This window comes from Sesamum indicum, linkage group LG4 (assembly GCF_000512975.1).
Source record: "Sesamum indicum cultivar Zhongzhi No. 13 linkage group LG4, S_indicum_v1.0, whole genome shotgun sequence".
Taxonomy (NCBI): domain Eukaryota; kingdom Viridiplantae; phylum Streptophyta; class Magnoliopsida; order Lamiales; family Pedaliaceae; genus Sesamum; species Sesamum indicum.
Window position 1 is genome coordinate 7,880,653 of NC_026148.1, and position 27,599 is coordinate 7,908,251.

Below are 27,599 nucleotides of genomic sequence, written 5' to 3' on the forward strand. Positions count from 1 at the left end.
CCGCAATGTAAACCGGCCTCGAGCCATTCGTAGGGTTGCTTTCGTTGTTGGAATACCATGTGTAATAGCAACCCATTGTGGGGGCGTCAAGTAATCCAAGTGTTACGCAGCAGTCCACGAAATCTTTGAGTTCATACCAAGTCGGGGCCACTCCAAGCTGCTTCTCCTTGGGAGATTTCACACAATTGAAATCGCCCATTATGAGCCATGGCATGCTTATCGTCTGTCCCAAATCTGTAAGCTTCTCCCACATACTCCTTCTATTGACAAGAGAATATAGGCCATATGTAAACAAGATATAGAAGGAGAATTAAGAAGACTTATTCGTGGCACGGTAGTGGATCACTTGCGGCGAGATATTCTTCGGTTGAAGGTCGATGACTATCGGGTTCCAAACCACAAGGATGCGTCCACCGGCAATGGTGTCAAAGTTGTTGATTTGGCACCATCCCGGAAATGAGCGGCTAAGAAAAGTCGGAATCTTTGATATTGCAAGCTTTGTCTTCAAAATGCCCAAGAGGCAAAGCTGATTATGCTTGATGAGGTGGGCTACCCCATTGTGTTTGAGAAGCCGATTGAAGCCCCTCACGTTCCAGAAATCGATCTTCATGGGGATCGGTAGGGGGGGGGGAGACTCCCCTCCTGCCTGCTTCTTCGATTTACTGAAGGCCACTGCAATCTCATTGGTCTTTATCCCCGGCATTGCATGTTGAGTGGTCGTTGGGGAATCAGTTGATGAGCTATCTAAGTCTGTCGGTAAGGGGACCTCCCTATCTTGAAGTTTGAGCGAATAAGGTGCTTTCGTGCTCACCCGTCCCTTATCCACCTTGCTAGCCGATGGTGATATTGGTTGGTGTCCCTCTACTGCCGGCTTGGCTGTTGTATCTATAGTTTTGCCCTTGTTTCTCCTATGGACCATAGTCTACTCAGTGGTCTGTGGTTTCTTTGCTTCTGCCTGCTTGGCAGGTGCAGTAGAAGGGGCAGCTACAGTAGCCACGGCCCGTAGATGTGCGCCTTGGCATGTCTCCTGTAGGTGGCCGAATCTGTGGCAGTCAGTGCAAAACTTGGGGGTGAACTCGTATACGACCGGTTGCTTCCGGGTTATGCCGTTTGGCATAATAAACTCCACTTGGTCGTCGAGCTTTTTGGATGCATCAACCTCTACCAGTATTATGGCATACGATACCCATTCCATTTTCGTTGTAAGGGAATCCATGGCAATGGGACTGCCAATCCTAGAATCAATCTTGCAAAGTGCGTTAGGATGCCAACACTCAAGGGGGAGTGATGGAAGGGTGGCCTAAACCGGTGTTAGGCTGATATCGTCCTCTTTAAATTCGAAGCAATCCGGCATGTGCTTCAGAAGTAGGGGACGTCCATATACAAAGTATGGTCCACCAGCCAAAATCCGCTGCCTATCCTCCTCTCGGGCAAAACGGAAAATTAACCAACCGCTCTCGTGCTGTTGGAAGCTGGATCCCCAAGATTGGGACAGTGCACTGATTGCCTTTAGTCCCAGGAACTTGCCGGCAATGTAGCCGACGAAGTAGAAACCTAGTTTGCTTCGGACGTCAAGCACGTCACTGGGCCCCAAGGTGAGAGGACCATCGTCAACCGCGAACTTGTTGAGTTTGTTTTCTTCGGTGAGCTTGCGGTTGGTGAGGAATAGCCCCGCTAGGCAGTTTTCTTGGCCGCATTTTCAGCAGCAGTATCTTTAGTCGGATGTTGTGCTTCCAGCCGGGAGGCAACTGAATTTGGTGCATCATTCTTAGTGAAGGAGGGAGTAACCTCCACGGTAGAATTGAAATCACTAAAAGCAGCCTTACCGGAAGTGGTGGCATCAGATTGCTGGACGGCCGGTTTGCTAGCTGGCTGTTGCACTGTTTTAGCGGTTTTGATGGGTTCGGTTGCTGTCGATAGCTGACTGGAGGGCTGGCCAGTAGCAACATTTTCAGCAGGTTTCTTGAATTTCTTGGTCTTAGCCATGGTAGGGAATTGCTGCAGAAAATTACAGCACCAAAAGTGGTGACTGCTGCAGAAAATTCAAAATGGCTGCAGGTAGTTAGTGAAACTGTAGGCTGTGAAGCAGCAGGGCAGTAAATGCAGCACCCAAAAATTCAAAATTCAAAATTCAAATGGACTCTCTTACCACAGGAAAGTTGAATGTGGCCGAAGAAGATGGTGAAAAATGCACAACAAGGCAGCAGATGGCTGCAACTTGCAACAGATTTACAAAACGCAGTAGAAACTGTTTCTTGCAGTAGATCCAAAAATTCAAAATTCAAAATTCAAATGGACTCTCCTACCATAGGAAAGTTGAATGTGTCCGAAGAAGATGGTGGAAAATGCACAACAAGGCAGCAGATGGCTGCAACTTGCAACAGATTTACAAAACGCAGTAGAAACTGTTTCTTGCAGTAGATCCAAAAATTCAAAATTCAAAATTCAAATGGAGCCTCCTACCACCGGAAAGTTGAATTTGGCCGAAGAAGATGGTGGAAAGTGCACAGCAGGGTAGCAGATGGCTGCAACTTGCAGCAGATTTACAAAACGCAGCAGAAATGTTTCTTGCAGTAGATCCAAAAATTCAAAATTCAAAATCCAAATGGACCCTCCTACCACCGAAAAGTTGAATTTGGCCGAAGAAGATGGTGGAAAGTGCACAGCAGGGCAGCAGATGGCTGCAATTTGCAGCGTATTTACAAAACGCAGCAGAAACTATTTCTTGCAGTAGATCCAAAAATTTAAAATTCAAAATTCAAATGGACCCTTCTTCCACTGAAAAGTTGAATTTGGCCGGAGAAGATGGTGGAAAATGCACAGCAGATGGCTGCAACTTGCAGCAGATTTACGAAACGCAGCAGAAGCTATTTCTTGCAGTAGATTTACACCAAAACAACAAGTAAATGTAGGCAGTGACAGAAACTTTTTCTCACCGTCAATGGAGGGTTTGCAGCCGGCAAGACAGCTTCAAAACTCGAGAATCGATCGTTAGAAACGAAGAGCATCACAAGAAAATGTGTTTTATCGGTCCAAAATTTGCAAAAATTTGAAGAAGATTCATAAAGGAGCAAATCGAAGTTGAGGCACTTTAGAGAGAATGGGGAGAATTCTTTCTAGAGAAAGAAACACTCTTGACCTCACATTCTAATTTATTTTTATGTTCATTATACATTGGTTTTTATATACTTATTAATACTTTAATTTTCGATTTTAGATTTTTATCATTTCCTAAATTTTATATTTTAAATTTTGAATAATTTATATATTTTATTTAAAATTACATTAACTACAATTACGATATTTTTTTCTTATCCAACATCTTTTACATGTTACATGAGCTATTATCATTACACTTTATCTTCGAAATTAAAGAAAAAAAAATCTCATCTAAAAAAAAACTCATTTCATCTCATTTTCCCAAACTGAAATAGAATGAGATGAAATGAGATCACAAATACTCACAGTTCTAAGCTCTCATTTTCAGTCTTTTCTTAGGGTAAATTACAACCATCTCTCAAATTTGGCATGAATATAAATACTTTTTCGCCCTTTGAAAAATTATTAATATCCCCCTGATTTTAACGTTTATCTAAGAATTAGCCTAATTTGTTGGATTTTCATCTATTTTCTGTAGTGAACTGACCGAAATAATCTTGTAGATTAAGAATAATAATTTTATTTATTTTTTAATTTTTTTATGGACTAAGTGGATAATTTATAATTTTTTTAAAAATTTTCATCCACCCAGTTTGATTTTTTTTATAATTTTTATTTTTTCTAAAAAAATAAAAAGATTACATTAAGAGCAAAGTTATCAATATCATAACTTCATCAAATATTAGGGGGGTATTTGTAGATTTTTAAATGATAAGGAGGTAATTATAATAATGGGGTAAAATGCACTTTGGCCCCCCTAAATTATTCATCGTGTAATATTTACCACTTAAACTAACAAATGTAACATTAACCTCCTTGGTTGGACAAAAATACTCCTCATGCCTTGAACAATTTTATTATTTTCTATATATTTTAGTATTTTACACATTAAATCATCACCAAATGTTTTCTAATTAATTTTTTAATAAGTGAAGAATTTATTTAAAAGTGGAGTTAAATTAATACATATATACTAGATACAAAAATAAATATAATATAACCAACAAGTCATATATACTTCTTAAAAGAAATTGGCAAATATATATATGCTTAACCAAAAGTTTTTAACATTTTTAGAAAAAAAATGAATTAATATATTTTATCATATTTTTTAAAGAAAATATATTATAAAACTATATTTAATTATTTATTTTTATATAAAAGAATAAATAGTTAATAACTTAATTTTATCATTAAATCAATAAAATCTTTTCATGAAATTTTTTTGTGTATTTATTGTACTCATTTATTAGTTAACTTCGAGTTTATAAAAAAAATAAAACTAAAACTATTTAACTCACTAGTTATATTTTATTTTTTTATAAATAAAAGATAGTTTTTTCAATTAAGAAAGTTTAATTAATCTTACAATGCAAAATTACTAAAAAAAAAAATTCTTTCAACTAAATATATATATATATATATATATAATATAAGGACAATATTGTCTAAAAATTTTAATTATATGAGGTAAGTGTTATATTTATTAGTTTAGGGGGTAATTGCTGCATGACAAATAATTTAAAGAAACAAAGTGTATTTTTACCATAATTATAGCAAATTGAGAGCAGATTGTTGTCAATTTACCCATTTTCTTTAAGTTAATACTGTGGAATAAAGTGACCGTACAAATGTATTTCTTATCTAAAGTCTTCATAATTATCTTTATATTTTTTCTTTTAAGAAAGAAAAAATCCACATTTTGTAGGAATAGAACTCATTTTTCAACAACAATATTTATATATATAATGTAGATTTAAAAAGGAATGTATGATTAGAAGGAGAGGTTTTACGTAACAACAACAGAAATTGGTAGAGCAGTAATTAGAGTATATGTGAGAGAAATACAGGGAAAAATACAAGCAACCTTCTTTTAATAAATGAGCAAATTATCTTATTATAAAAAAATAAATAGTGATTACCTCATTGTATTTTTTAAAATACAATAATTTAACCTCCTATGGTTTTTAAAATGAAGCAATTTATCGCCCTATATAAGGAGGTAAATTGCTTCACTTTAAAAATTATAGGGAGGTAAATTGCTATATCTTTTTCATAGGGAGGTAATGTGTTCATTTTCAGTATCACATAGAGATAAATTACTATTAACACGAGAAAGACATGATAGGAAAATTCTAATTTACTTTTCGCCGGTTAAAATTAATTCTGTCATAAGTATAATATATATATATATATAGATATGGTGTTTTGATGTATAACTTAAAAAAAAAATTAATAAGTTATATGATTAAGTACATTATACTAATTCATATTACATAATTAGTTCAATTTGAATAAAAAAATTAAAAAATAATGGTAAGATACAGTTGACATGTTATTATTTTGGTATTTTCCAAAATTAGTTTGGTTAAGAATATTGGGAGATACGAACGGTGTTCCTCTCCCGCGCTTGCTTCCAAGTTCCATGTAAGAGCATTAAGGCAGAGATTCATAGAGACAACTCTGCCGCTCGGAAAGGAATTCGAGATCATACCCATCTTCCCTTTCCTTTTTCCCAAACATAAATACCCACTTTGAAGGTTTTCTGTTCTGAGAAATTTCTCTCTTCCTCAACTCATTTTGGGCGAGAAGGCTAAGAGTAAGACCAGCAGTTCCAACTTCATATCCACTACTATGGCTTTTTGGGGTATGTCATTTCAGTTTCTTGTCTCTTTTTATTCTTCGCATGATGACTTCTGGGTTATTCCAATGAAGTAATGGTTGAAGATAAGAGTTTCATCAGTCGTTAGTGAATAAGTTTCAATTTTAATATGAGTTAAAAGAACAAATTTTGAAGAAAGAAGATGTCTGTGTATGTTAGTCTCACTGCTCAAAGAAAAGAGTTACTTTTCGTGTGGATTTTCATGACTTTTGAGTGTTTGTGTCGGACTGTTCCAGTTTTGAGTTTTGTCTAAGAAGCTTGAAGACTAAATTACATCCCTTGCTTTCCCGTTTCAGAAACCTATGAATATGTATTATTTGTTAAGAAGCTTGAAGACTAAATTACATCCCTTGCTTTCCCGTTTCAGAAACCTATGAATATGTATTATTTGTTTTTGTGACTTTTATATACCTTTGTGTGTTTGTTTCACTGGTTGTCTGAATTTTCTTGACTTCCAAACAATCAGCGAAACAAACACTCCTGAACGTTTTGAGTTATGCATAACTCAAGACTAAATTTACATAGATTTCTTTCCCGTTGCAGAAACCCATAAATGTTTATTTGTTTGTATGACTTTATATATCTTTGTGAAGAAGTTGAGGTGAAGCCTGGGAAACGTGTCCTTTCTAGCACAAATGGTAAAAGACTTCGAATTACTCAGGTTAGACCCATCACTCATCCCCGCCTGGAACAAAAATTGAACCGTTCTTTGTTATATTTTTTTGATTGTTGTGTGTGATGGAGCATGATATCTTATTCAATACTGTATAGAGCAAATCTGAAATATTCTTTGTTATATTTGTTTCATTCTCGAGTGTAATATGATAGTACTTGATAACATATTGAATAGTGTTCAGAACAAAATTGAATTGTTTCTTTTTATATTTTTGTTTGATTCTTGTGTTCGTTAAACAGCACAAAATTGAACCATTTTTTTGTTATAGTTGTTTGATTTTTGTGTGATAGAACTTGATACCATATTCCATACTATTTAAAACAAAATTGAATTCTTCTTTCTTATATTTGTTTGATTGTTGGGTGTGATTGAACTTGATATCATGTTGAATACTTTTGTTTCTTAGGCATCTTTGGGAATTGGTAATGCGGCGGAAAAGACCATTGTCCAATGTAGAATTGGGAGGAAGAACAGGCCAATTATCCTCTGCGCTTTGGTGCCGTATATAGCTGAGTCATGCTGTTTGGAGTTGGAATTTGACGAGGTACACGATATGATCTTCTCAGTGATTGGCCAACGGAGTATTCACCTGACGGGTTATTTTGTCCATGACAATAAACCTATTTTTCTAGACAGTGATGTGTATCCTTCTCATTTTTAATTATTTTATTTAAATTGTTTGTTTTCTTTATCCCATTAAATTAGCATATTCAGATCCAATCGTGACTATATAGAGCTAGCATACATTAATTAGTTACTAACGAGTCATATTCATAGTTTGTTATGTTCCTATATTTGAACACAATATGGAATTAGTACTGAAGATACTGAAGGGGATTCTTATAACTCTGAAGATGATGAATATGAAGGCAGTTGTATTGATGACAGCGAGCTACCAGTTCCGGCACCTTCCCGGATATTCTCTCACCAAGGTTTGTTTATTTTCTTTATGTTGTATCTTCGTTATGTGCTTAATTCTTTTAGTATTATTATTATGATTTCTTATAGATATTTTGTAGGTTTAGTCTCATATTCATAATATTAGTTGGACAACTTTCTTTATAAATACTTTTATATTTAAGACAACCTATGTTCAATTAAATATTATTGTAATTCTTTTATTCATTTTATATAAGACCTAGTAGGTTAAGGTATCTAATAATAAATAATAGAATGAATGTGATTCTCTGTGAGGAACAATTTGTCAATGTAACTGCAAGCTGGGCATGATATAAAAATTTGGAACACTATGTTGGTATCCCAAAATTTTTTAGTGTTATTTGGTGCTTGAGCATGCATGTTAACAGGATTGATTGTTTGGTATATCCAATATTACTTGGACCATAATCTGTTTAATTTAAGCATTGACATAATGTTGTTAGGGAAAAAGAACACCGAGGAACTTAGGTCTAAACGGCTTAACAAGAAACTTGACGTTGAGTTTAATCAAAGTGATGAGTTGAATGAGAGCAAAGACGAAGATACTGGCAATCAGGGTTGTGAACCGAAGGAAAACAAAGATGTAGTTGAGGCAAGCTTGTGTCAACAACAAGAAAGGTAATGTGGACAACGGATTATAGCATTGTAGTATTTTTCTTATGTAGATTATTTTTATTAATTTTATGTTCTTTGTTCAAAACAATAATTTCTTTAACTTTGTTATGTTCCGTTCACAATCAAATTCAACAATTTCTTCTTTATTGGTGTAATTTTACTTTCTTTTTGAACTATTCACCAAGATGAAAAGCTGTAAATTCAACAGTTTCTTCTGTATTTGTGTAATTTTATCTTCTTTTTGAACTATTCACCAAGATGAAAAGCGCATTATAAGTCTAATCCTTATCGTGATGCATTTTGTATTATGATAGAGATACAAAAATAGGTGATCAAAAAGAAATTCCCCAACAGATGGAGTCCCAAGAAGTTGTTGATGATGATGCTAAAGATCGGGAACGAGAAAATGGTGAAAGCAAGATGGAATGGTGTTTCGTGATAGTGTCAAGAATAGCAATATTATTGGAGAGGACAGAACACACACAGCTCACATCACTTGCACTCATATTCAGCCAAATGACTCTATGTAAGAATGGACTTCCCTTTGAACTCAAAACAGAAAAAGGTTCTGTAGTTAATCGTAATATTGTTCATTTTGTTACCATATCTTAACATGCTATACTATTTATTTACTGATTTTTGAAGGTTTGTGTGGAGTGATAAAGACCAATCACTGGAGGAGATGATGGTGATTACTGATAGTGTAAAAAATAAAGTTGTTATTGGAGAGGATGGAACACAGTTATCACAGAACATGTCTGATCATATTCAAGCAAATGAGTCTAAAAATGTGTAAGAATGCCTTTCCCTTTGAATTCAAAATAGAAAAGGTTTGAATTGTTTTCTTGCGTAATATAACATTTTATTACAAGCAATCTTTTGTCTTTAAGCAAATTTCTTACAACCTATATGTAAACAGGGATGATGATCTAGACCATGTCCTTGGTGTTGTTAGCTATGAAAATGTCTCGGAATCAAAGGTGAATGATATAGTTTCATTGATGGGATCTTCAATTGAAGATGAGGCTGGAAATTTAAAAAATGCAATTGAAGTCGTAACGATAAAGCAAGGACTTGATATTTCTAACAAGAAGGATAGTCCAACACATCATGATGAAACAATGATTGATGCGTGAGTATTCTTTTATCTTTGCTAGAGATGCTAAAGTTTCAATTTCTCTCCAACATCTTAAGATTTTAAGTGAGTGATCTTTAAATAATCTTGAGTCGCTCATGAGCAAACCTAGAGTATAGAGAGCGTGATATATTAGTTTTTGTCAAGCACAAGTTTCAGTCGAGGAGCCAAGTTTGTTGAATTTGATCTCATCTCTTTTTGTACTTTCAATGCTGTCATTTGATTGTAACTTGTAACATTGCAGTGATACTAATACTGTACCTAACTCACTTCCCATGGATACTCAATCCAAGAAGAGGACTTTGGAGAAAAAGAAAACACCTGAGCATAAAAAAAGCAAACCCGAAGTTGAAGGTAGTTCTGGTACAAACATATGGAATGCAATTCAGAATGAGGGGAAGGTAGTTGTGTATGAGCCAAATGAAGAAAAGACGGTCGTATACAAGCAGGATGATGTAACTGAAAAGCAATGTGAAGCACATTCTTTATCAAATGGGTTGATTATTGAAGAACTGACTAAGAGAGATCCTAATGGAAAATTAGCTCTGCGTGGAAGAAAGGTATGTTCCTGTTGTCGACATAACGACTGATACATGAGCTTTTTGTGTTTTTGATTTCAATGTTCAAAGATTTCGTTTGTACTTATATTTTCTTGGAGTTTAGGTCAAAATTCATTTCACTGGAATGTACTTATATTTTCTTGGAGTTTAGGTCAAAATTCATTTCACTGGAATGTTGAAGGAAACTGGAGTAGTCTTTGAGACTAGTGTTGGCAAAAATCCCTGCAAATTTCGCCTTGGTAAATTTTGCGATGAATGAATCCTATCATGTATTTTGACTTCGCCTTGGTAAATTTTGCGATGAATGAATCCTATCATGTATTTTGACATACTGTATTGGTGAAGGTGATTGATCTGTTAACCTTTTCTTTTTTGAACTAGGTGATGAAAAAATAATTGATGGTTGTAACATGGGCATTGATGGTATGAAATAGGATCTTCGTATCTCATATTAACTACATAAATCACATTTCTTCATTTTTAGTGTTTATTCAATTTTATAAGATAATTACTAATATATTTGCACATAATTAAGGTATGCGTCTTGGTGATAAGAGGAGACTTATAATTCCACCATCTCTTGGGTAAGCTTTTACCACTTATAACTATAAATAACTCTGGATTTATAAATTTTTTGTATTTACATCTGCTACTTGTGTTTAATGTGGTGTAGTTTTGGAGAACAAGGATTTGGAACAAGTGTACCTCCAAACTCATGGCTGGTGTATGAGATTGAATTGGTTGGCGTGCAACGTCGACGTGACAAGTCCATTGTTTCCAAATACAAGCATTAAATATTTTTGATAGTATGAACATTTGATTGAGAAGTCTGCATAATATGAACAGTACTGATTTAAGAACCTTGTCTTATTTCCTGAATGATTTCTATTCCTACTGTTACTGGTGTTCTACCTTTTACTGAGAAGAAAGGCCCTTGGATACTGCAACTTGTTTTTTGCATGATGTGGTAGTAAGTGGTAACACAGATTTAAAGGGCTGCAGAACCAATGCAACAGGCTCTTGGAAGGCATTAGATACATGGCATCGATTCATGAGAATTCAGGAAATATTGATCTTCATACTGTGAATTAGGGGATGCTGCGTGAGATCTGCTTATCACTTGAGAGCTATGCAAGCTGATATACACTTTCAGATTCTCAGGTCACTACAAGGAAGTGATTGAATTTTCTGATTTAACTTCACTTTGCGAATCATTTCTGTCACAGAATCTGGAATTGATTGCTTACAGATTGCAATATGCAAGTTGAATACGTTTATCAATTTGATTACTGTGGAGCAATCTGATAGCAAATTGTGGTTTACTGATTAGTTCAATATTTGAATATAGTAACGGGAATGATTCTATGAATGTGGTTGGCTATTAACTTTGAAACAGAGTGCTTTAATTTGCAGCAGATTGGATATAAAACGGTCGACCAACACTAGTTTAGTTTGATGACTTAAAAAGTGCTGTCGATTTAGAGATATATCTACAGATAGGTGCCGCTGTGGTAATGGAAGTGCGGCAGTTGCAGGGCTGGTGAAACATACAGTGGCGTGCAGCTCATAACAGGGAAGTGTGCATTTGTTCTAGCTATGCAATTAATTGTTTAGATTGCATTTCAACAGTTTGATCAACTCTCACAGCAAAGTGATGTGTGAAACTGTTTTATTGGAAGAAGAAGTGCAGCAGGATGTGGTTATTAACCTTACATTTATGCAGTTGGAGATGATTGCTTGAAGACTCATGACATGCGAGAAGCTTTGTAACAAGTTAGTAATGCAAGTTGGAGGAGGAGCGGATTGCAGCTGCAAGCGTGGATGTTGTAGCAGAGGAGCAGTGAAACGGCTGAATCAGGGAAGTTTCTTGTTTATAAATTTCCATCTTGTAGTTTCCTAGAACGTTGAACCTTCTTGCATTATTCGTGGATGTTGTAGCAGAGGAGCAGCGCAATGGCTGAATCGGGGAAGTTTCTTGTTTATAAATTTCCATCTTGTAGTTTCTTAGTACGTTGAACCGTCTTGTATTATTAATGACCACGAGGACTTTCTTCGTATTCTCAGTTGCTTGGAATTTACATTCCATAATTTAATTTATTTGTAATTTTAGTTTTATTATTTTACGACTCAAGAGATTTAGTCCCACAAGTCTAATAAAGTTGAAATTTACGTCCCATTACTGGGAGAGAAAGTCCCCCCTTGAGAAGCAGAAGAAGGGGAAGTCAGCCTCGAAGGTTGTCCCAACTTGCCCAAGTAGTTCTCCCGTAAGTTGGACCAACTTTACTGGAATGAGATTATAACTGCCCATGTGAACCGCCCTTACTTAGTGAAAAGTTCAAGCCTTAGAAGCATGCTTTGGGAGAGGTTTGGAATAAGTCTTGTATGAGTCCTTTAATGGAGTCCCTCTTATTGTTGAGGCGCTTCCGATAGCAGGCTTTTCTTTTTATGATTACTAATAATATCTCCGCCTCCCCGTTGGTGTGACCCTTTCAAGTGGATAAGGGCATGAGCCAGAGGGCTCATTATGTCGGGAAGCGCAGTTGAATGTGAGATTTATCTCGATTGGCTTGATCAAACTAATCTAAGATGCAGTAGCCCAAGTCCATTTCCATTACATTGTTTACGGAAAGAGCTCGAGCAATGCATAGGCACGTGCTCCTTTCATTAACAATTTAACGAAGATGGTTAATGAGACGTAAATTGCAATATTTTTGGACTTTTGCAGGTAAATCTACTGAGTCGTAAAACAACAAAACTAAAATTATAAATGGAACAAGTTATATATCGTAAATTACAATTTTTCCAAATAATTTATAAATTAATGGATATCTCGTAGTACATCCAATGAACAATATATTTTTTTATTTCAAAACAATTTATAAATTAATTTTAAGAAAATTTAATTTTGAAAAAATCTAATTTAACCAAAATAAAAAAATTAACCAAAATCATAAATTAGCCAAAAAATATTGCAGAGCATCCGATCGGCCGCACAGACGGCCACGCAAAACCACAACCAATCACAATAAAAGCAAAATGAAACCGAAACCAGCAACTGGGCGTTTGAACAAGATTTTGCAAACCAATAAAAGAAATCACTTCATTTAATGGAAGACCCAGTTCGTTGCTTCACCGAAGAGATCATAATAATCACACACACCGCCACCAATTGCCAACCTCCAAGATTGAGTTTCAGTCTTGGGCGGTGTGGCAAAGACGATGGTCCAACAGAGTCACTATCAGGCGGAGGCGACTGTAGGAAGTGAGGGACCGAGAGTTGAGAGAGAAATTTCTTTTTCCACCGTGAGAGAGTTTGAGAGAGAATTTTCTTTGGTAGAGAATTAGTTTAAATTGGTAAACGGATCTTCGGATATTTTTTTGGGTGAACAACAATTTACTGATATTGAAAATGAGCAAGTTACTTCTTCTATAAAAAAAAAATATAGTAATTTATTCTCTTATACTTTTTAAACTAAAGCAATTTACCTCTTTATATAGGAAGGTAAATTGCTTCATTTTAAAAAGCACAGGGGGGGAAATTATTTTATTTTAAAAAATAGGAAATAAATTGCTATTTATTTTTTTATAAGAGGGTGATTTGCTCATTTACGATATCACAAAAGAATTGCTTGAAATTTTTCGATATTTATTTGTCGATTACTCAATCCACACCCAAACTATTTTAATTTAGTGGGCCTAGGTCATGTTTGGTTCTTGATTTAAAATTATGGACCTGAATTTGGGTTTAAAATTGTAATAAAAGGCTTAGGTCTAGGTATTATTTACCTATTGAAAGCCTTAATTGGAGTTGGGTGCGATGGGATATTTGATTTCGTAAGACAAGATACAGCAGGCCTTTACCCGGTGGTCGAAGGGTTTGAATTTTGAATTTTTAGTGGCCGGAGGATTTGAATTTTGAATTTTTGAATGCTGCATAACTGCCCTGTTGCTGCCATTATTCTGCAGCAGTTTCTGCAGCCGTTTCACACTCACTGCCTGCTATGGCCAAAACCAATAAGTTAAGGAAACCTGTTGCGGTTGCTGCTGCCGGCCTACACTCCGACCAGCCATCGACAAAAGCCGCAGCTGTCAAAACAGGTGCAACTGCCCGACAGCCGGCCAAGCAACAACATGACGCCATCACCACTTTCGCAGATGGTGCAGCCGTTTCACATCCACTGCCTCCTATGGCCAAAACCAAGAAGTTAAGCAAACCTGCAGCAGATGTTGCTGCTGGTCAGCACTCCGCCCAGCTGTCGGCAGGAGCTGAGGCCGTCAAATCATCTGCAACTGACCGTCAGCTGGCCGACCGACAAGCCAACGCCAACCCCAATTCCGGTAAGGTTAATCCTTCGGGTTTTAGTGTTTTTATCTCGGGTATGGAGGCTTCCCCCTCCTTTATCACTAAGAACGATGCCCCGAATGCAACTGCTTCCCGACCGAATGATAACAACCGACAACAAATACTCCACTGTAAATGCCGGCAAGAAAACTGTCTCATTTACAGGATTATTCAGCAGCAACCGTAAGCTCACTGGCGATAACAAACTCTCCAAGTTTGCGGTTGATGATGGTCCCCTCACCTTGAGGCCTAATGATTTGCTTGATGTCCGATTGAAACTGGGTTTCTGCCTCGTTGGCTACATTGTCGGCAAGTTCCCAGGACTTAAGGCGATCCGTGCACTGTCCCAATCTGATCCAGTTTCCAACAGCACGAGATCGGTTGGTTAATCTTCCATTTTGCGCGTGAGGAGGATAGACAATGGATTTTGTCCGGTGGACCCTACTTCGTTTATAGATGTCCCCTACTTCTTAAGCACATGCCGGATTGCTTTGAATTTAAAGATGATGATATTAGCCTAACACCGATTTGGGCCACCCTCCCATCACTCCCCCTTGAGTGCTGGTACCCTAATGCGCTCGGGAAGATTGGTTTTAGGATTGGCAATCCTATTGCCATGGATTCCCTTACGATGAAAATGGAAAGGGTATCATATGCCAGAATACTGGTAGAGGTGGATGCTTCCAAAAAGATCGTCGATCAAGTGGAGTTCGTTATGCCAAACGGCATAACCCGAAGATCCCTTACCAACAGACTCAGATAGCTCATCAACGGATTCCCCGACGAGCACTCAACATGCAATGCCGGGGATAAAAACCAACGAGACTGCAGTGGCGTTCAGTAAACCGAAGAAGCAGGCAGGAGGGGAGTCTCCCCCTCGATCCCTATGAAGATCGGTTTCTGGAACATGAGGGGCTTCAACCGGCCTCTCAAATACAATGGGGTAGCCCACCTCATCAAGCATAACCAGCGTTGCCTCTTGGGTATTTTGGAGACAAAGCTTGCAGCATCAAAGATTCCGATATTTCTTAGCCGCTCATTTCCGGGATAGTGCCAAGCCATCAACTTTGACACCATTGCCGGTGGACGCATCCTTGTGGTTTGGAACCCGGCAGTCATAGACCTTCAACTGGAGGATATCTCGCTGCAAGTGATCCACTGCCGTGCAACGAATAAGTCTTCTCAATTCTCCTTCTATATCTCATTTACTTATGGCCTATATTCTGTAATCAATAGAAGGAGTATGTGGGAGAAGCTTACAGATTTGGGACAGACGATAAGCATGCCATGGCTCATTATGGGCGATTTCAATTGTGTGAAATCTCCTGAGGAGAAGCAGCTTGGAGTGGCCCCGACTTGGTATGAACTCAAAGATTTCGTGGACTGTTGCGTAACCGCTTGGATTGCTTGACGTCCCCACAACGGGTTGGTATTACACATGGTATTCAAACAACGAAAGCAACCCTGTATGGTGCAAACTTGATCGGGTCCTCTACAACAACGAATGGCTCGAGACCGGTCTACATTGCGGCGCCCACTTCAACCCACTGGGATGCCTATTAGACCACTCCCCGGGTATTGTCACTATCTTCGACCATTCACCCACTGAGTCAAAACCGTTTCGCTTTTTCAATATGTGGGCACACCATCCGGACTTCTTGACTACTGCTGAACAACGATGGAACTTGAATATGGAGGGAACGCCACAATTCATTCTTTGCAAGAGACTAAAATTACCCAAAGGTCCACTGAAAGCTTTCAACACGCAACACTACAGCCACATCTCCAACAGGGCCAAAGAGGCTGACCTTGCATTGCAAGATGCTCAGAACCAGCTTGAAAGCAATCCGGGAGATGTAGCGTTACGGGGACTCTTTGGGAGATCTCAGGAGGAAGGCCGTTTTTCCTTGCCGAGGCCAAAGGATACTTCTTCTACCAGAAAGCCAAAATCCATTACCTCAAAGAGGAAGGACCTAAACACCAAATTCTTCCACGATATGGTGAAAAGAAACGTTGCTAGACACTTCATCACGGCAGTCACTAGAGCTGACGGGACTATAATTACTGCTGCCGAGGATATTGCCCAAAAGTTCGTTGATTACTATACATCACTATTGGGCACCGAGGCTCATACCATCTCAGTCGATGATGGTGTGTTCGATTGGGGCCCCAAACTCTCCTCCGAACTTACCGAGGAACTTTGTAGGGAAGTCACAGCACGGGAGGTCAAGGAAGCCATCTTCAATATTAACGACAACAAGGCACCCAACCCCAATGGATATTCCTCATGCTTTTTCAAGAAGGCATAGAATGTGGTGGGTAATCAAGTATGCAAGGCCATTTTGGATTTCTTTAGGAGTGGACGTATGAAATGGCAACTCAACCAAACCATCATTGCTCTCGTGCCCAAATCAGAACATTCCACCTCTGCTGCTGACTACCGATCGATTTCGTGCTGCAATGTCATCTACAAGGCCATCACAAAAATTATCTCGGACCGGCTCGCCCCTGCATTAGAACACTTAATAGACCACTGCCAGGCTGTGTTTGTTGGAGACCGCAATATAACAGACAATATTTTCCTGGCCCAAGAAATGGTATGGTAGTACTCGAGGAAACGAATTTCACCTCGATGTACTATCAACATCGACCTCCGAAAGGCGTTTGATTCGGTGTTGTGGGCATTTCTCTCCCGAGTACTCCACGGGTATGGTTTCTCCCAATGGTTTATATTTTGGATTATGGAATGCGTCTGCATTCCATCATTTTCAGTGGCTTTGAATGGTTCCCTTCACGGGTTTTTTCCAGGGAAAAAAGGCCTAAGGCAAGGAGACCCGATGTCGCCGGCCCTCTTCCATCTTAGTATGGAATACTTCTCTCGACTGGTCAAGAGGAAGACTTCCAGCTCAGACTTCAGCTATCACTCAAAATGCGAGAAGTTGAAAATCACGCACCTCCTCTTTGCCGACGACCTGATGCTTTTTTCTCAAGGAGACCTTCCATCTTTCATGCCTTGATGGAATGCCTGCAAGAGTTTAGAGACGCATCCGGCCTTTCCGTCAATACCTCTAAGTCATGTATTTTTACAACGGGCATCTAGAATGAGGAGCTTGATGAGATTCTCGCCATGATAAGGTTTGCGAGAGGAGAGATGCCAATCCGTTACCTTGGCATTCCACCACAAAGGCTTTCAGTCAACAACTACTCACCGCTTGTGGATTAAATTGCCAACTGCATTTCGAAGTGGAAGTCCAAAACCTTATCTTATGCAGGCCGACTGAAACTTATTCGTTCGGTTATTCAGGGCGTGGAGTGCTTTTGCCTCCAAGTTTTCCCTCTTCCAGCGGCGGTCATCGAGAAAATTCACCGACTTTGTAGGAATTTTCTATGGAACTCTAGGAGGGCACCAGTCGCTTGGGAGGAAATTTGCCACCCTAAGGAAGAATGCGGTCTCGGTATTAGGCACATTCACTATTGGAATGATGCGCTCCTTGCACGCATCCTATGGAACATCCACCGCAAGACAGACACGTTGTGGGTGCAGTGGGTCAACGGTGTCTACCTTAGGGTGCTTCGATATGGGACTGACAACCGAAGAAGGGGGATTTCCCACTCCTTCAACGGATTGCTGATATCCGCAATAGGGTAATCACTGCTTTTGGATCATCGATGGCAGCAATTGAACATATGACGGGATGGGCTACCACCAAGGGTCTCCAAACGTCGAAAGCATATGAGTACTTCAGGTCGAAACTTACGAGACAACCTTGGAAAGCAACTATCTAGAAGGCTTTCATCCCACAGAAGTACTCATTTATTATGTGGCTTGGCTTGCGCGGGAGATTAGCTACAAGGGACAGACTTGGGTTCCTCCATGAGGAGGATTTGTGTTCACTTTGCATCAACACCAAAGAATCGGCCAAACACCTTTCCTTTGAGTGTCCGTTCAGCATCTACGTTTCGTCACATATCCAACAATGGTTTGAGATTAACCGACGTATGTCAACCCTACACAATGCGGTGAAATGGCTCAAGAAGGAGAAAACCGGATCCTCCGTTCATAACGAAGCGCGACACTTAGCTTTGGGATGCACGATCTACACCCTTTAGAGGCATTGCAATTAAGTCATCTTTGAGGGCATAAAACCCAGTCCGGATGGGCTTATTATTTCAGTCAAGATCACAGTGTATAGGCTCCTCTTAACACTTTTTCCACACTGTTTAATTGCTCTTTAAACTTTAGTGTGGGTCCTTTTGTATCTCTCCGGGTATGCCCGGAGTATTCTGTAAATATTACTGGATTAATGAAAACTTACATTTCACCCAAAAAAAAAAAAAAAAAAGATACAGCGGCAACAAATGATTTGACAATGTTGAGGGATTCCAAGAGATTTCATTATGATAAGGTGACATCCATTGTTTTAGGCCGGCATACCACTTCTCACAATTGAGTTTTGATTTGGGTCGAAGTCGTTAGTCCCATCGAGCTCCCTTAAAATAGTGCTTGAGACTTGAGAAAAGAACAGGTTGTTAGGTTCGTTGGGAGGTCTCCAGCTAAACCCTTTCGATGCTTAAATTAGTACTGAGGTCGAGACAGAAAAAGCGATTTGAATGTATTTAATGCGGTTTTTGGTGTAATAATATCTTATCATAAATGAAGTATAAATGGTGTATTTATAGATTCTGAAAGAGTCGACTTACCTATGCCACATGTCATGATCTCACTTTATGTATTGTCATGTGAATCAATGGGTCTCAATAGCGAGTTATTGGAATCAAATCGCTGAACGGGTCGAGAGGTCGTGGATTTTTAGCATAACTCTATAACAAGTACTAATTTTTAAAGATATTTATATCATTTTTCAGGTAGATATAATATACCCCTATCAAGTTTAGAGAGTGGTTGCGGCAATCCACAATGTTGCTTCAACAAATGGATGGAAGTGGTAGGATGGAGATGAGGCGCTCTTCGTTCTCGTTATACTAGATTGGATCTAATCTTTTATTGGGATTAGAAAAAAAAACAAATTAATGATATTTTTTATTGAAATGTGATAGTTTTGATAAAACTTAATCTCATGAGCGATATAAAGTATAACATCCACACAAGGCCAAATGAACACCCACGTTAATAATAATACCAGAATGTCAATGAAACCATCAACATTTAATTTATTAATAAGTCATTCATTATTATTAAAATGCAAGTCGTTGGGAGGGAGGAAGAAGAGAAGTTGGATCTTTGGCTCCCTCAAGAAATTGGCTTCAAAACGTACATCTTACAGGCATGTGAATCCACTGTTGCTGTCAAATTTCCTACAAATCTTGTCTCAAGGCTCTTGTGCTACAAAAGGAAAACATATGAAAATTTTGTGGTCATTTGACAAACATGGAGCTTCAAGATAAACTATTTAGAGTGCATTTTGCTAAGTTTGTAAGCATTTCAATAAATTTTTTTTAAATAGTATTTGATATTTTTCTTTTTTGGAAGGAGCCCATATAAAAAAATAATAAAGTATTAGAAACTTATAACTTCTTTAGAAAAAGAAAGGAAAAAATGCAAGCAACTCCCTTATAATATTCCAAATCAGCAAATTAACTCCTATAAAAATCATAATGGTTTATCTTTTTGTGTTTTTAAAAATGCAGCAATTTACCCTCTTGTCTAAGAAGGTAATTGCTTCATTTTGAAAAACACAGGGGGGGTAACTTGCTTTTTTTTATATATATATATATAAAGAGTAATTTGCTCATTTACAATATTACATGGAGGTAAATTACATTAAACCTGAATAAAAAATAATAAATTTTCACTTATTTTTAAAATTTTAACAAACTTTTTCAATTTTTGATTGCATTCGTTATAAATTTATTACTGCTAACATCCTGTAGCTCCGTATTTACTATTTTATCCAAATACTTGAAAAGCATATTTTTAAAATAAACTAAGATGTTTAAAATAAATTTTGGCATACACCCTCTTAATTGGAACTGCGTTTACCTCCCACAGGTCTCTGGCTATAACAGAAGTGTCGGAAGGGATCCCTATGTCATCCCAGTGAGCGGTAATGGAAGTAGGCCAAGATCCTCGATTCAACAGCAGTACTGCTACTCTATAGTGTGAAAGAGGGCCTGCCCACACCTGTTCAAATTCATGTACCGTAACGATCATACATCCATCCATCCTTACCATCAAACATAACGCATCACCATAAACAGTTGTATCATCGGATTTACCTCCCAATCACCTTCCATCCTAACCTTTTTAGCCTGAACACCTAGTTTATCTGTCATGAAGATTATGATTTCTAACTTCAGTAAATCATCACAAGATCCAAATTAAAGACGTCAAGACCACAAGCAACCCTACATGATATTACAAACGAGCAAATTATTCCTCTGCGAGAAAAAAAAATAGCAATTTATCTCTCTATTTAGGGTTAAATTGTTATTTTAATTCATAAGGATAATTTACTCGTTTGCAATATTACATAAGAGTAAATTGCATTAAACCCTGTATATATGGGTGACGGGGTTACCTTGATTAACGGCTATCACTTCCTTATTTGCGATGATTTCCATTGTGTCTTTAGTTATGTTTCTGACATCACAACCTATGAGGAGGGGAGCCTGAAAATAAGATTGATGAATCAAAAATGGAGTAAGAATAAGGTGGTGGAGAGCTTCAAGAGGCAACAAACATATATCCTTGAGAGATAGAGAGAGTGAGAGACCTTCGAAATCGCCCATATGCTGAAGTGAGCTATATATTCGTCTTTGGTCATTCCTCCATTTCCGACCTCAAGCATGTCGGGATCTGTCAGAAACCACCATTCCGAGAGGACATTTAACGACCCCTTGTTGATGGTGCATGTAGAGACATATGTGTACTATAATTACAATACTATGGAGTGTCGGGTACTTATAATGTTTCATAAAATAAGAAATGTTTGTGTAATTAGAAGAGGTAGGTGCATGTCCATGTATTTACCAAAACTTAAAAAGTATGGAAAAACTAACCATTCCAACCACCAGGCCTAGCAAAGTCTGCATAAACTTCATTTTGATCTGCTCGAGAGACCATGCTGTCGGACGATCAAAATTGCAGTGATTGGATTCATCTGTTAATGACTTTAGAAAACAAAAACATATATGTCTGGAAACGATGGATGTAATTATACCTATCCCATGTATCAGAAATGTCGTTAGCAGTTCTCCAGCTATTTCCGACAGTATAACCCCACAAGGCCGGGTGCATGTCGCCCCTAGTACAAGTACAAAAATCATTAAGAAACGACAGAAATGAAACTCGTGTAAATAGAAAAATACAGTTACATTGAGAAAAGCAATCACCATTCACATAGTGAGAAGAAGATCGGGCGGCCGGCTTTCATCAAAGCTCTAGTCATGACGGGATATCTGCACGACGAGAATATAAGCTGAATACAAAGGCTCTGCTAAACTCACTGCGAATCTCATATAGATTTATTACCGGAGGGTTGGCCTCAGTCCGCCGTTGTTACAGTTGTCATACTTCAAATAATCAATTCCCTGCAGGCAAACAATGTAACTAAAACACATTTGTTCATGCATAGGTCTAAACTTAATTTCCACAATTTATTTATTGATTTGGAACGTGTTAATCTTGTTTTGTCTGCGTATAATTTGTATCAATCAGTTCCGTAATATGGTAAATGAGCAAAAACATTTTCTTGTTGTCAATCTCCCTTATGTTTTAGAAGGGGAATTGACACTTTTCGTCCCATAACCTAGAGCCTTTTCATTTTTGGTCTTGTTGGTTATGAAATCTCACTTTTAGTCCTGTAATTATAAAGAATAGCACTTTTGATCGCATGACACATTTAGTTGGATAATTTAATAGAACATGCCACGTGCTTAGCACGTGATAGCTAAAGTCTTTACACTTTTGGTCCCGTATGTTACAGGATTTTCACTTTTGGCCCAATATGTTAAAAAAGTTTCACTTTTGAACCCATAACTTTAAAAGTAGCATTTTTGGTCTCAAGCTTAACAACCATGTGGCCGTTTTCATTAAACATTTAACGTAAATGTGTCATGGGACCAAAACTGCTAATCTTTTCAAGTTACAGGGTCAAATATGAGAATTCTGTAATCAATTAAATCAAAAGTGAAAAGACTCTAAATTACGGTATGAAAAATGCAATTTTTTCGTTTTAAAAAATAAAGCAAATTACCTAGTGATGGCAACGTGGGTTAAACCAGACCCAAGACCCGCGCGGCGCCGTGAAACCCGGTCCCGTACCCCATCTGCCCCGTCCCCTTAAAAATCGGCCCTAACACCGGCCCGCTCCTGACCCGCACGTTTTAAATTTTTATTTTTTTATTTAAGTAAAATAAATTTAAATTTATTAATTTAATATAGTTTTTTATCTACAATGAATTATATAATACAAAGAATACATTCAACTAATGTTTTTATTTTTTCATTAAGTAATATTAGTTTAGATTTAAATGCTTTAACATAGTTTTTAATCTAAAATTAATTGTATAAGACAAAGTATACACACAACTAAATTTTTATTAAGTAATGTCATTTTAAATTTAATAATTTAACATATATTTTTAATCTAAAATAAATGATATAATACAAAGAGTACAATTTAAAATAATTTTTTATTATTTCAATAACTAACATAATTTATATTTAGGTTAACATAATTTTTTATATACAATAGAATTGTATAATAAAAACAAAACATTCATCTAATTTTTTAATTTCCAATAAGTAATATATCAATTTAAATTAACATAGTTTTATCTGAAATGAATTATATAATACAAATACTACATTCAACTAATTTTTTCAATAAGTACTACTAAATATCATTGTAAATTTAGGAAATTTACTATAGTTTTTTATTCTAAAATAATTTATATAATACAAATAATACATTCAACTATTTTATTTTGATATTTCATATATAGAGTTGGATATATACGAAGCTATTTAAAAATTTACCTATAATATCATAATTCTCTATTAATAATGTATTACATATAAATAAATACATAATAAAAAATATTTAAAAAATAGACCGGGGCGGGTTCAGAGCGAGTCCAATAAAAAACCCATAACCCGCCCGAAATCCGATAATATAAATACCAAACCCAACCCATTCGAGATGGGTACGTATCCGATGCGGGTCCTAAAAAATCAGGTCTGGCTGTCATCCCCAAAATTATCCCCTTATCGATGGTTTAAATAGGGGTAATTTATTTCCATTATTACAGTGAATAATTTGCTTTCTTTTTTTTTCATAGAGAAATTTTTACTCCTTTATCATATCACACATCGTAAATTGCAATTTCTCCCATAAAAATAAAATAACAAAAGAAGAATGAGTACCCATAAAGCAAAGGTTTTGGCATCCTGCTCCTCGTGCCCAAGTGAACCAGGCATTTTCTTGCTACAAGTGTAAAACCTGGAACGGAAACGAAGCAAGTGAATGAAAAGACGATTAGGAATCTGAGTAGATTATGTATTATGTATACCCGGCATCTGAGTAGATTCCCAACTTGAGTCCTTTGGTGTGGACGTAGTCGGCCAAGGCCTTAATGCCCGAAGGAAACGTGGAGTTCTTAGGCACCAGCGCGCCCTGAAATTCGGTACAAATCAACTCAATAAATGAACAAACACAAATATTTGTAACAAATATTAGCATGGACACGAAAAATGAACCTTTTCGTCACGAGATATTTCAGCCCAGCAATCATCTAATTAAGATCCCAAGTCATCAGTTTGTGAGTCAGATATGTGATCAAAAAAAGTAAAAGATGCTAATAAACATTACAATGAGTTTATCTACAAATTTATTATAGTTATAAATAATTTATCATTATTTACACTTGATTTTAACGCTCAGTTTAATTTTTTACTCTCTGATAGGTTTTTATCCATTTTCGTGGTGAAATGATCAGAATGCCTTTGTGAACTATGAATTATAATTTTACTTATTTTTTACAATTTTTCATCCACCTCATCCAATTTTTTTAATAATTTTTAGATTTTTTTAAATAAAATATAACAAGGGCAAAGTTGACAATTTCAAACCTCCATTTAAGAATTACATAATTTTATCAAAGATTAGAGATATTAATAATCTTCAAACAACAAAAAATTATTTGAAAACTCGTCGTAATTTACCTCAAATGATAAATATTGTGTAGGGTACATAGAAATGTACCTATATTGACATACTTATATCCCATGCTGGCAAGACCGGTCGAGACAAGAGCATCAGCTGACAAACAAAATAATGGGAAATATTATGTGAACTTATTTTCATTTGTATTACAAATAAAAGGACAAATAAATCATGCAAATATATATAAATCGAGGATTAAATACAATTTATATCCTGTATTAATAAAAAAATACAAAAAAAATGAAGTATAATTTATCTTCTCGTGATTTTAAAAATAATAGGGTGAATTGCACTTTATTTTTTTATAGGGATTTATTTGTATTTTCTCATTAATATAAGGGTAATATTGCATTTAACCCATATATGGATGATTACCTGTTTCTTTGATGATCTTTTCGTCAATCATACAATTAAAGTGATTCCAACTATTCCACCTGAAAGAGATTTGTACACTACAACAATTAATATTGGTGAAAATATTAAGCGGATATTTTGAAATTGTCATTCAAAATATATGATATAAAAATATTTTTTATTTCACCACTATATAATTATTAATTAATAATAAAAATATTATGTATAAAGTCATCGTTGCAGATAATCAATGAGATATTTACGGTGACAACAAATAATTATTATTAATATGCAATTATTATTAATCTTGGTGTAATATTTTAAGTTTCTAATATTTATTTATCGTGTAATATTTTAACCATGTATTTCTTTTTAAATAATGAAATAATTAGTTATATGAATATAGCATGGGTGTATTTTCCAATATCTTGATAGTCAATAATGTTTGTTTGAAGACTAAGTCATAAAATTAAATTTTAAAATTTTATAATATTGAATTCTTGATTGCTATTAAATATGTAGATTTAATATCTTGATAAGATTATTTTGTAAATAATATAATAAATGATATAATATTTAAAAGTTCTACCAAAAAAGAGTTATTTGTGAATTTATTGATAAATTATGAGTAAAAGTAAAAATAAAAAGGAAAAAATTAACTTAATTAGTATGATTTTGCAAAATAAATGAGTTAAAAAATCTTGGTTTGGGTCTGACCCGACCCAAAAATTGGGTCTTGGATGTTGGGTTTTGAGAACTATGGGTCTTTAGTGGGTTCACTGAATTAAATAGGGTTTGGGTATAAACTAATTTGTTTGGGTCTTTGTTGGGCCTGGCCTTGACCCTACCCATTGACAAGCCTAATTCCTAGAAATGTAAGTATAAATGCGGAAAAAATTTAAAGGAAAGTGTAATTTTATATTTTTAGAGGGGGTTTAAGTGTAATTAACCACATCTATTTATACTTATAAAATGGGGTTTAATTATTTACCCCCATATGTTAATGGAAAAGTGCAAAAAATGTCATGTGAAAAACAAAGCGTCATTTACCCCCATGTGATACTAAAAACGATGCAATTTACCCTAAATAAGTTGCACTTTATTTTTTCACAAGGATTTTTTTGCACTTTTCCATTAACACTGGGGATAAATTATATTTAATCCAAAATAAAAAACAAAAATGATTACTTATTAAAACATCTCCCTCATCAGATATCAATCTCTAAAAATTAAAAATCATCATGTTATGTATAATAATAATAATAATAAGGAAAAAGTATTATTTTAGTCTTCTAGTATGCCTAATTTTAATTTTAATCCGATAACTATGTCAATTTTTGTTTAGGTCCAGTAACTTACGAAATTAATTACTTTTAGTCATCTAGTAGATTTTCAGACAATTTTACCCCTATGCAATTTTTGAAAGACAGTTTTAGTCCATATGCACTCATAGGGGTAAAATTGTCCGAAAATCTGCCAGATGACTAAAAAAAAAGAATTTCATAAGTTACTGGACCTAAACAAAAATGGACATAGTTATCGGACTAAAATTAAAATTAGGCATATTTAGCGGACTAAAATAATACTTTTTCCTAATAATAATAAAAAAGAAATTAACCTCATACAAACTGTTGTACATTATTATATGATAGCAAAATCAAATTGCAAGCAAGCTTCCAAACAAAAGAATAGAATTACCCCATTGGAGGAGTGGAGGCGAGGCCATTGGCAAGCAGGTTGCGTCTGCTTGAGCTCTCATCATCATATGATGAAGAAGGAGCTGTAGCAGCTTCCGCCCGTATGCCGGTAATTACGATCACCACTGACATTAATACCCATGAAAACGTATTGAGTGAAGATGCCTCCATATATATGACTAAGTTATAAGACAATTAACAGACGACAACGAAGCTACTGCCTTATGAAATGAGTCAGTATTGGAGATTTTTTGTATATATATAGAAGAAGAGATGGGAATGGATATGGAGATGTGATGCAAATTTAAAGTGAAGATAAGTAGTAGTAATTGGTATTGGGTTCTTAATTTCTGGTGCTATCTCTCTTGTCTTGCTCTGTTTTGTGCTAATGGGAGTTATTGTCTTTCTACCTGCAAAAGTTATGAAGATGCTGCTGCTGCATCCCATTAACTGACAATAACTCTAATTAGTGGACGTTACTATCCTTCACTCACCCAAATCTTATATATTTACCCCACGTGATATATTGAAAATGAGCACATTAGAGCCCGTTTGGTTGTATTTTTATTTTTATTTTCAGTTTTCAACAATTGGAAACGTGTAGAAATGCTTTATTGATTTTTATGAGAAAATTAAGAATATATTTGGATTAGTTGTTTCCAAATATAGGTATATAGGTGTGAGAAAGTTGAATATAGATATATGTATTTTTGATGTGACAGATAACCAAATTGATTGAATAAGTGAAATTATAAAATAATCAAAGTGAGTCTTGTCATTTGAAACAAGAAAAGATATGCTGACAAGATACTACAAGTATGACAAACTCATGTGACCTATAATTTCAAAAAATTGAGAATTAAAATAGGAATGCATTCTCAATGAAAATGGCTTGACCAAACAAAATCCCAACTACCCAAATAGTGAAAAGTGGAAAGAATCTCATTGAAAACACAACCAAACGGGCTCTTACTCTTTTATAAAAAAATTATAACAATTTACTCCCCTATACTTTTTTTAAAATGAAGCATTGACCTCTTTATATAGGGAGGTAAATTTGCTTCATTTTAAAAAATATAGAGAAGTAAAATAATTGTTGTACTTTAAAAAATAAAGGAAGATAAATTATTATTTAATTTTTTATAAGGGGATAATTTGCTCATTTGCGATATCAAATGGGTGTTGATTGCATTTTTTCCTATATTTATGAATGTACAATTAGAAAAAATGACAAATGTATGAGAATTGGTGTGTGATTTTGGTAACGAATTTC

At 35.9% G+C, this 27,599-nt stretch overlaps 2 protein-coding genes and 1 long non-coding RNA gene across 4 annotated transcripts; 2 read left to right on the plus strand and 1 right to left on the minus strand.

The window, feature by feature from the left end:
- Positions 2,049-9,897, plus strand: LOC105160185 (peptidyl-prolyl cis-trans isomerase FKBP43-like). The gene is made up of 10 exons (XM_020693486.1): positions 2,049-2,058; positions 6,415-6,482; positions 6,904-7,139; positions 7,314-7,429; positions 7,880-8,054; positions 8,366-8,616; positions 8,717-8,843; positions 8,971-9,183; positions 9,431-9,746; positions 9,850-9,897. The coding sequence occupies exons 1-10, from the start codon at positions 2,049-2,051 to the stop codon at positions 9,895-9,897; spliced, it is 1,560 nt and encodes a 519-aa protein (XP_020549145.1).
- On the plus strand, positions 9,944-10,314 carry LOC105160174. Its single transcript, XR_847695.2, has 3 exons — positions 9,944-9,985; positions 10,128-10,169; positions 10,282-10,314. It is a non-coding gene; the product is annotated as an uncharacterized LOC105160174 (long non-coding RNA).
- LOC105160175 (alpha-galactosidase 1-like) lies at positions 19,197-26,718 on the minus strand. 2 transcript variants are annotated; one of them, XM_011077442.2, is made up of 15 exons: positions 26,328-26,718; positions 24,651-24,709; positions 24,315-24,371; positions 23,810-23,844; positions 23,623-23,726; positions 23,477-23,552; positions 21,581-21,639; positions 21,442-21,507; positions 21,270-21,353; positions 21,109-21,173; positions 20,823-20,905; positions 20,628-20,718; positions 20,326-20,375; positions 20,090-20,230; positions 19,197-19,432 (listed from the first exon to the last, which is right to left on the minus strand). In XM_011077442.2, exons 1-15 carry the CDS (start codon positions 26,495-26,497, stop codon positions 19,340-19,342), a joined length of 1,233 nt encoding a protein of 410 aa, XP_011075744.1. In that variant the 5' UTR covers positions 26,498-26,718; the 3' UTR covers positions 19,197-19,339. The 2 variants fall into 2 exon arrangements, with proteins under 2 accessions (XP_011075744.1, XP_020548760.1); XM_020693101.1 differs by lacking the exon at positions 24,651-24,709 and having other exon boundaries at positions 26,328-26,466.

Coding starts and splice junctions, on each gene's coding strand:
- LOC105160185 (XM_020693486.1), top strand. Junction 7,430..7,879: donor CCGGATATTCTCTCACCAAG/GTTTGTTTATTT, acceptor TAATGTTGTTAG/GGAAAAAGAACACCGAGGAA. Junction 8,844..8,970: donor GCAAATGAGTCTAAAAATGT/GTAAGAATGCCT, acceptor ATATGTAAACAG/GGATGATGATCTAGACCATG.
- LOC105160175 (XM_011077442.2), bottom strand. CDS start 26,497: ATGGAGGCATCTTCACTCAATACGTTTTCATGGGTATTAATGTCAGTG. Junction 21,508..21,580: donor GGACTGAGGCCAACCCTCCG/GTAATAAATCTA, acceptor CTCGTCGTGCAG/ATATCCCGTCATGACTAGAG. Junction 20,906..21,108: donor TAGGCCTGGTGGTTGGAATG/GTTAGTTTTTCC, acceptor GGTTTCTGACAG/ATCCCGACATGCTTGAGGTC.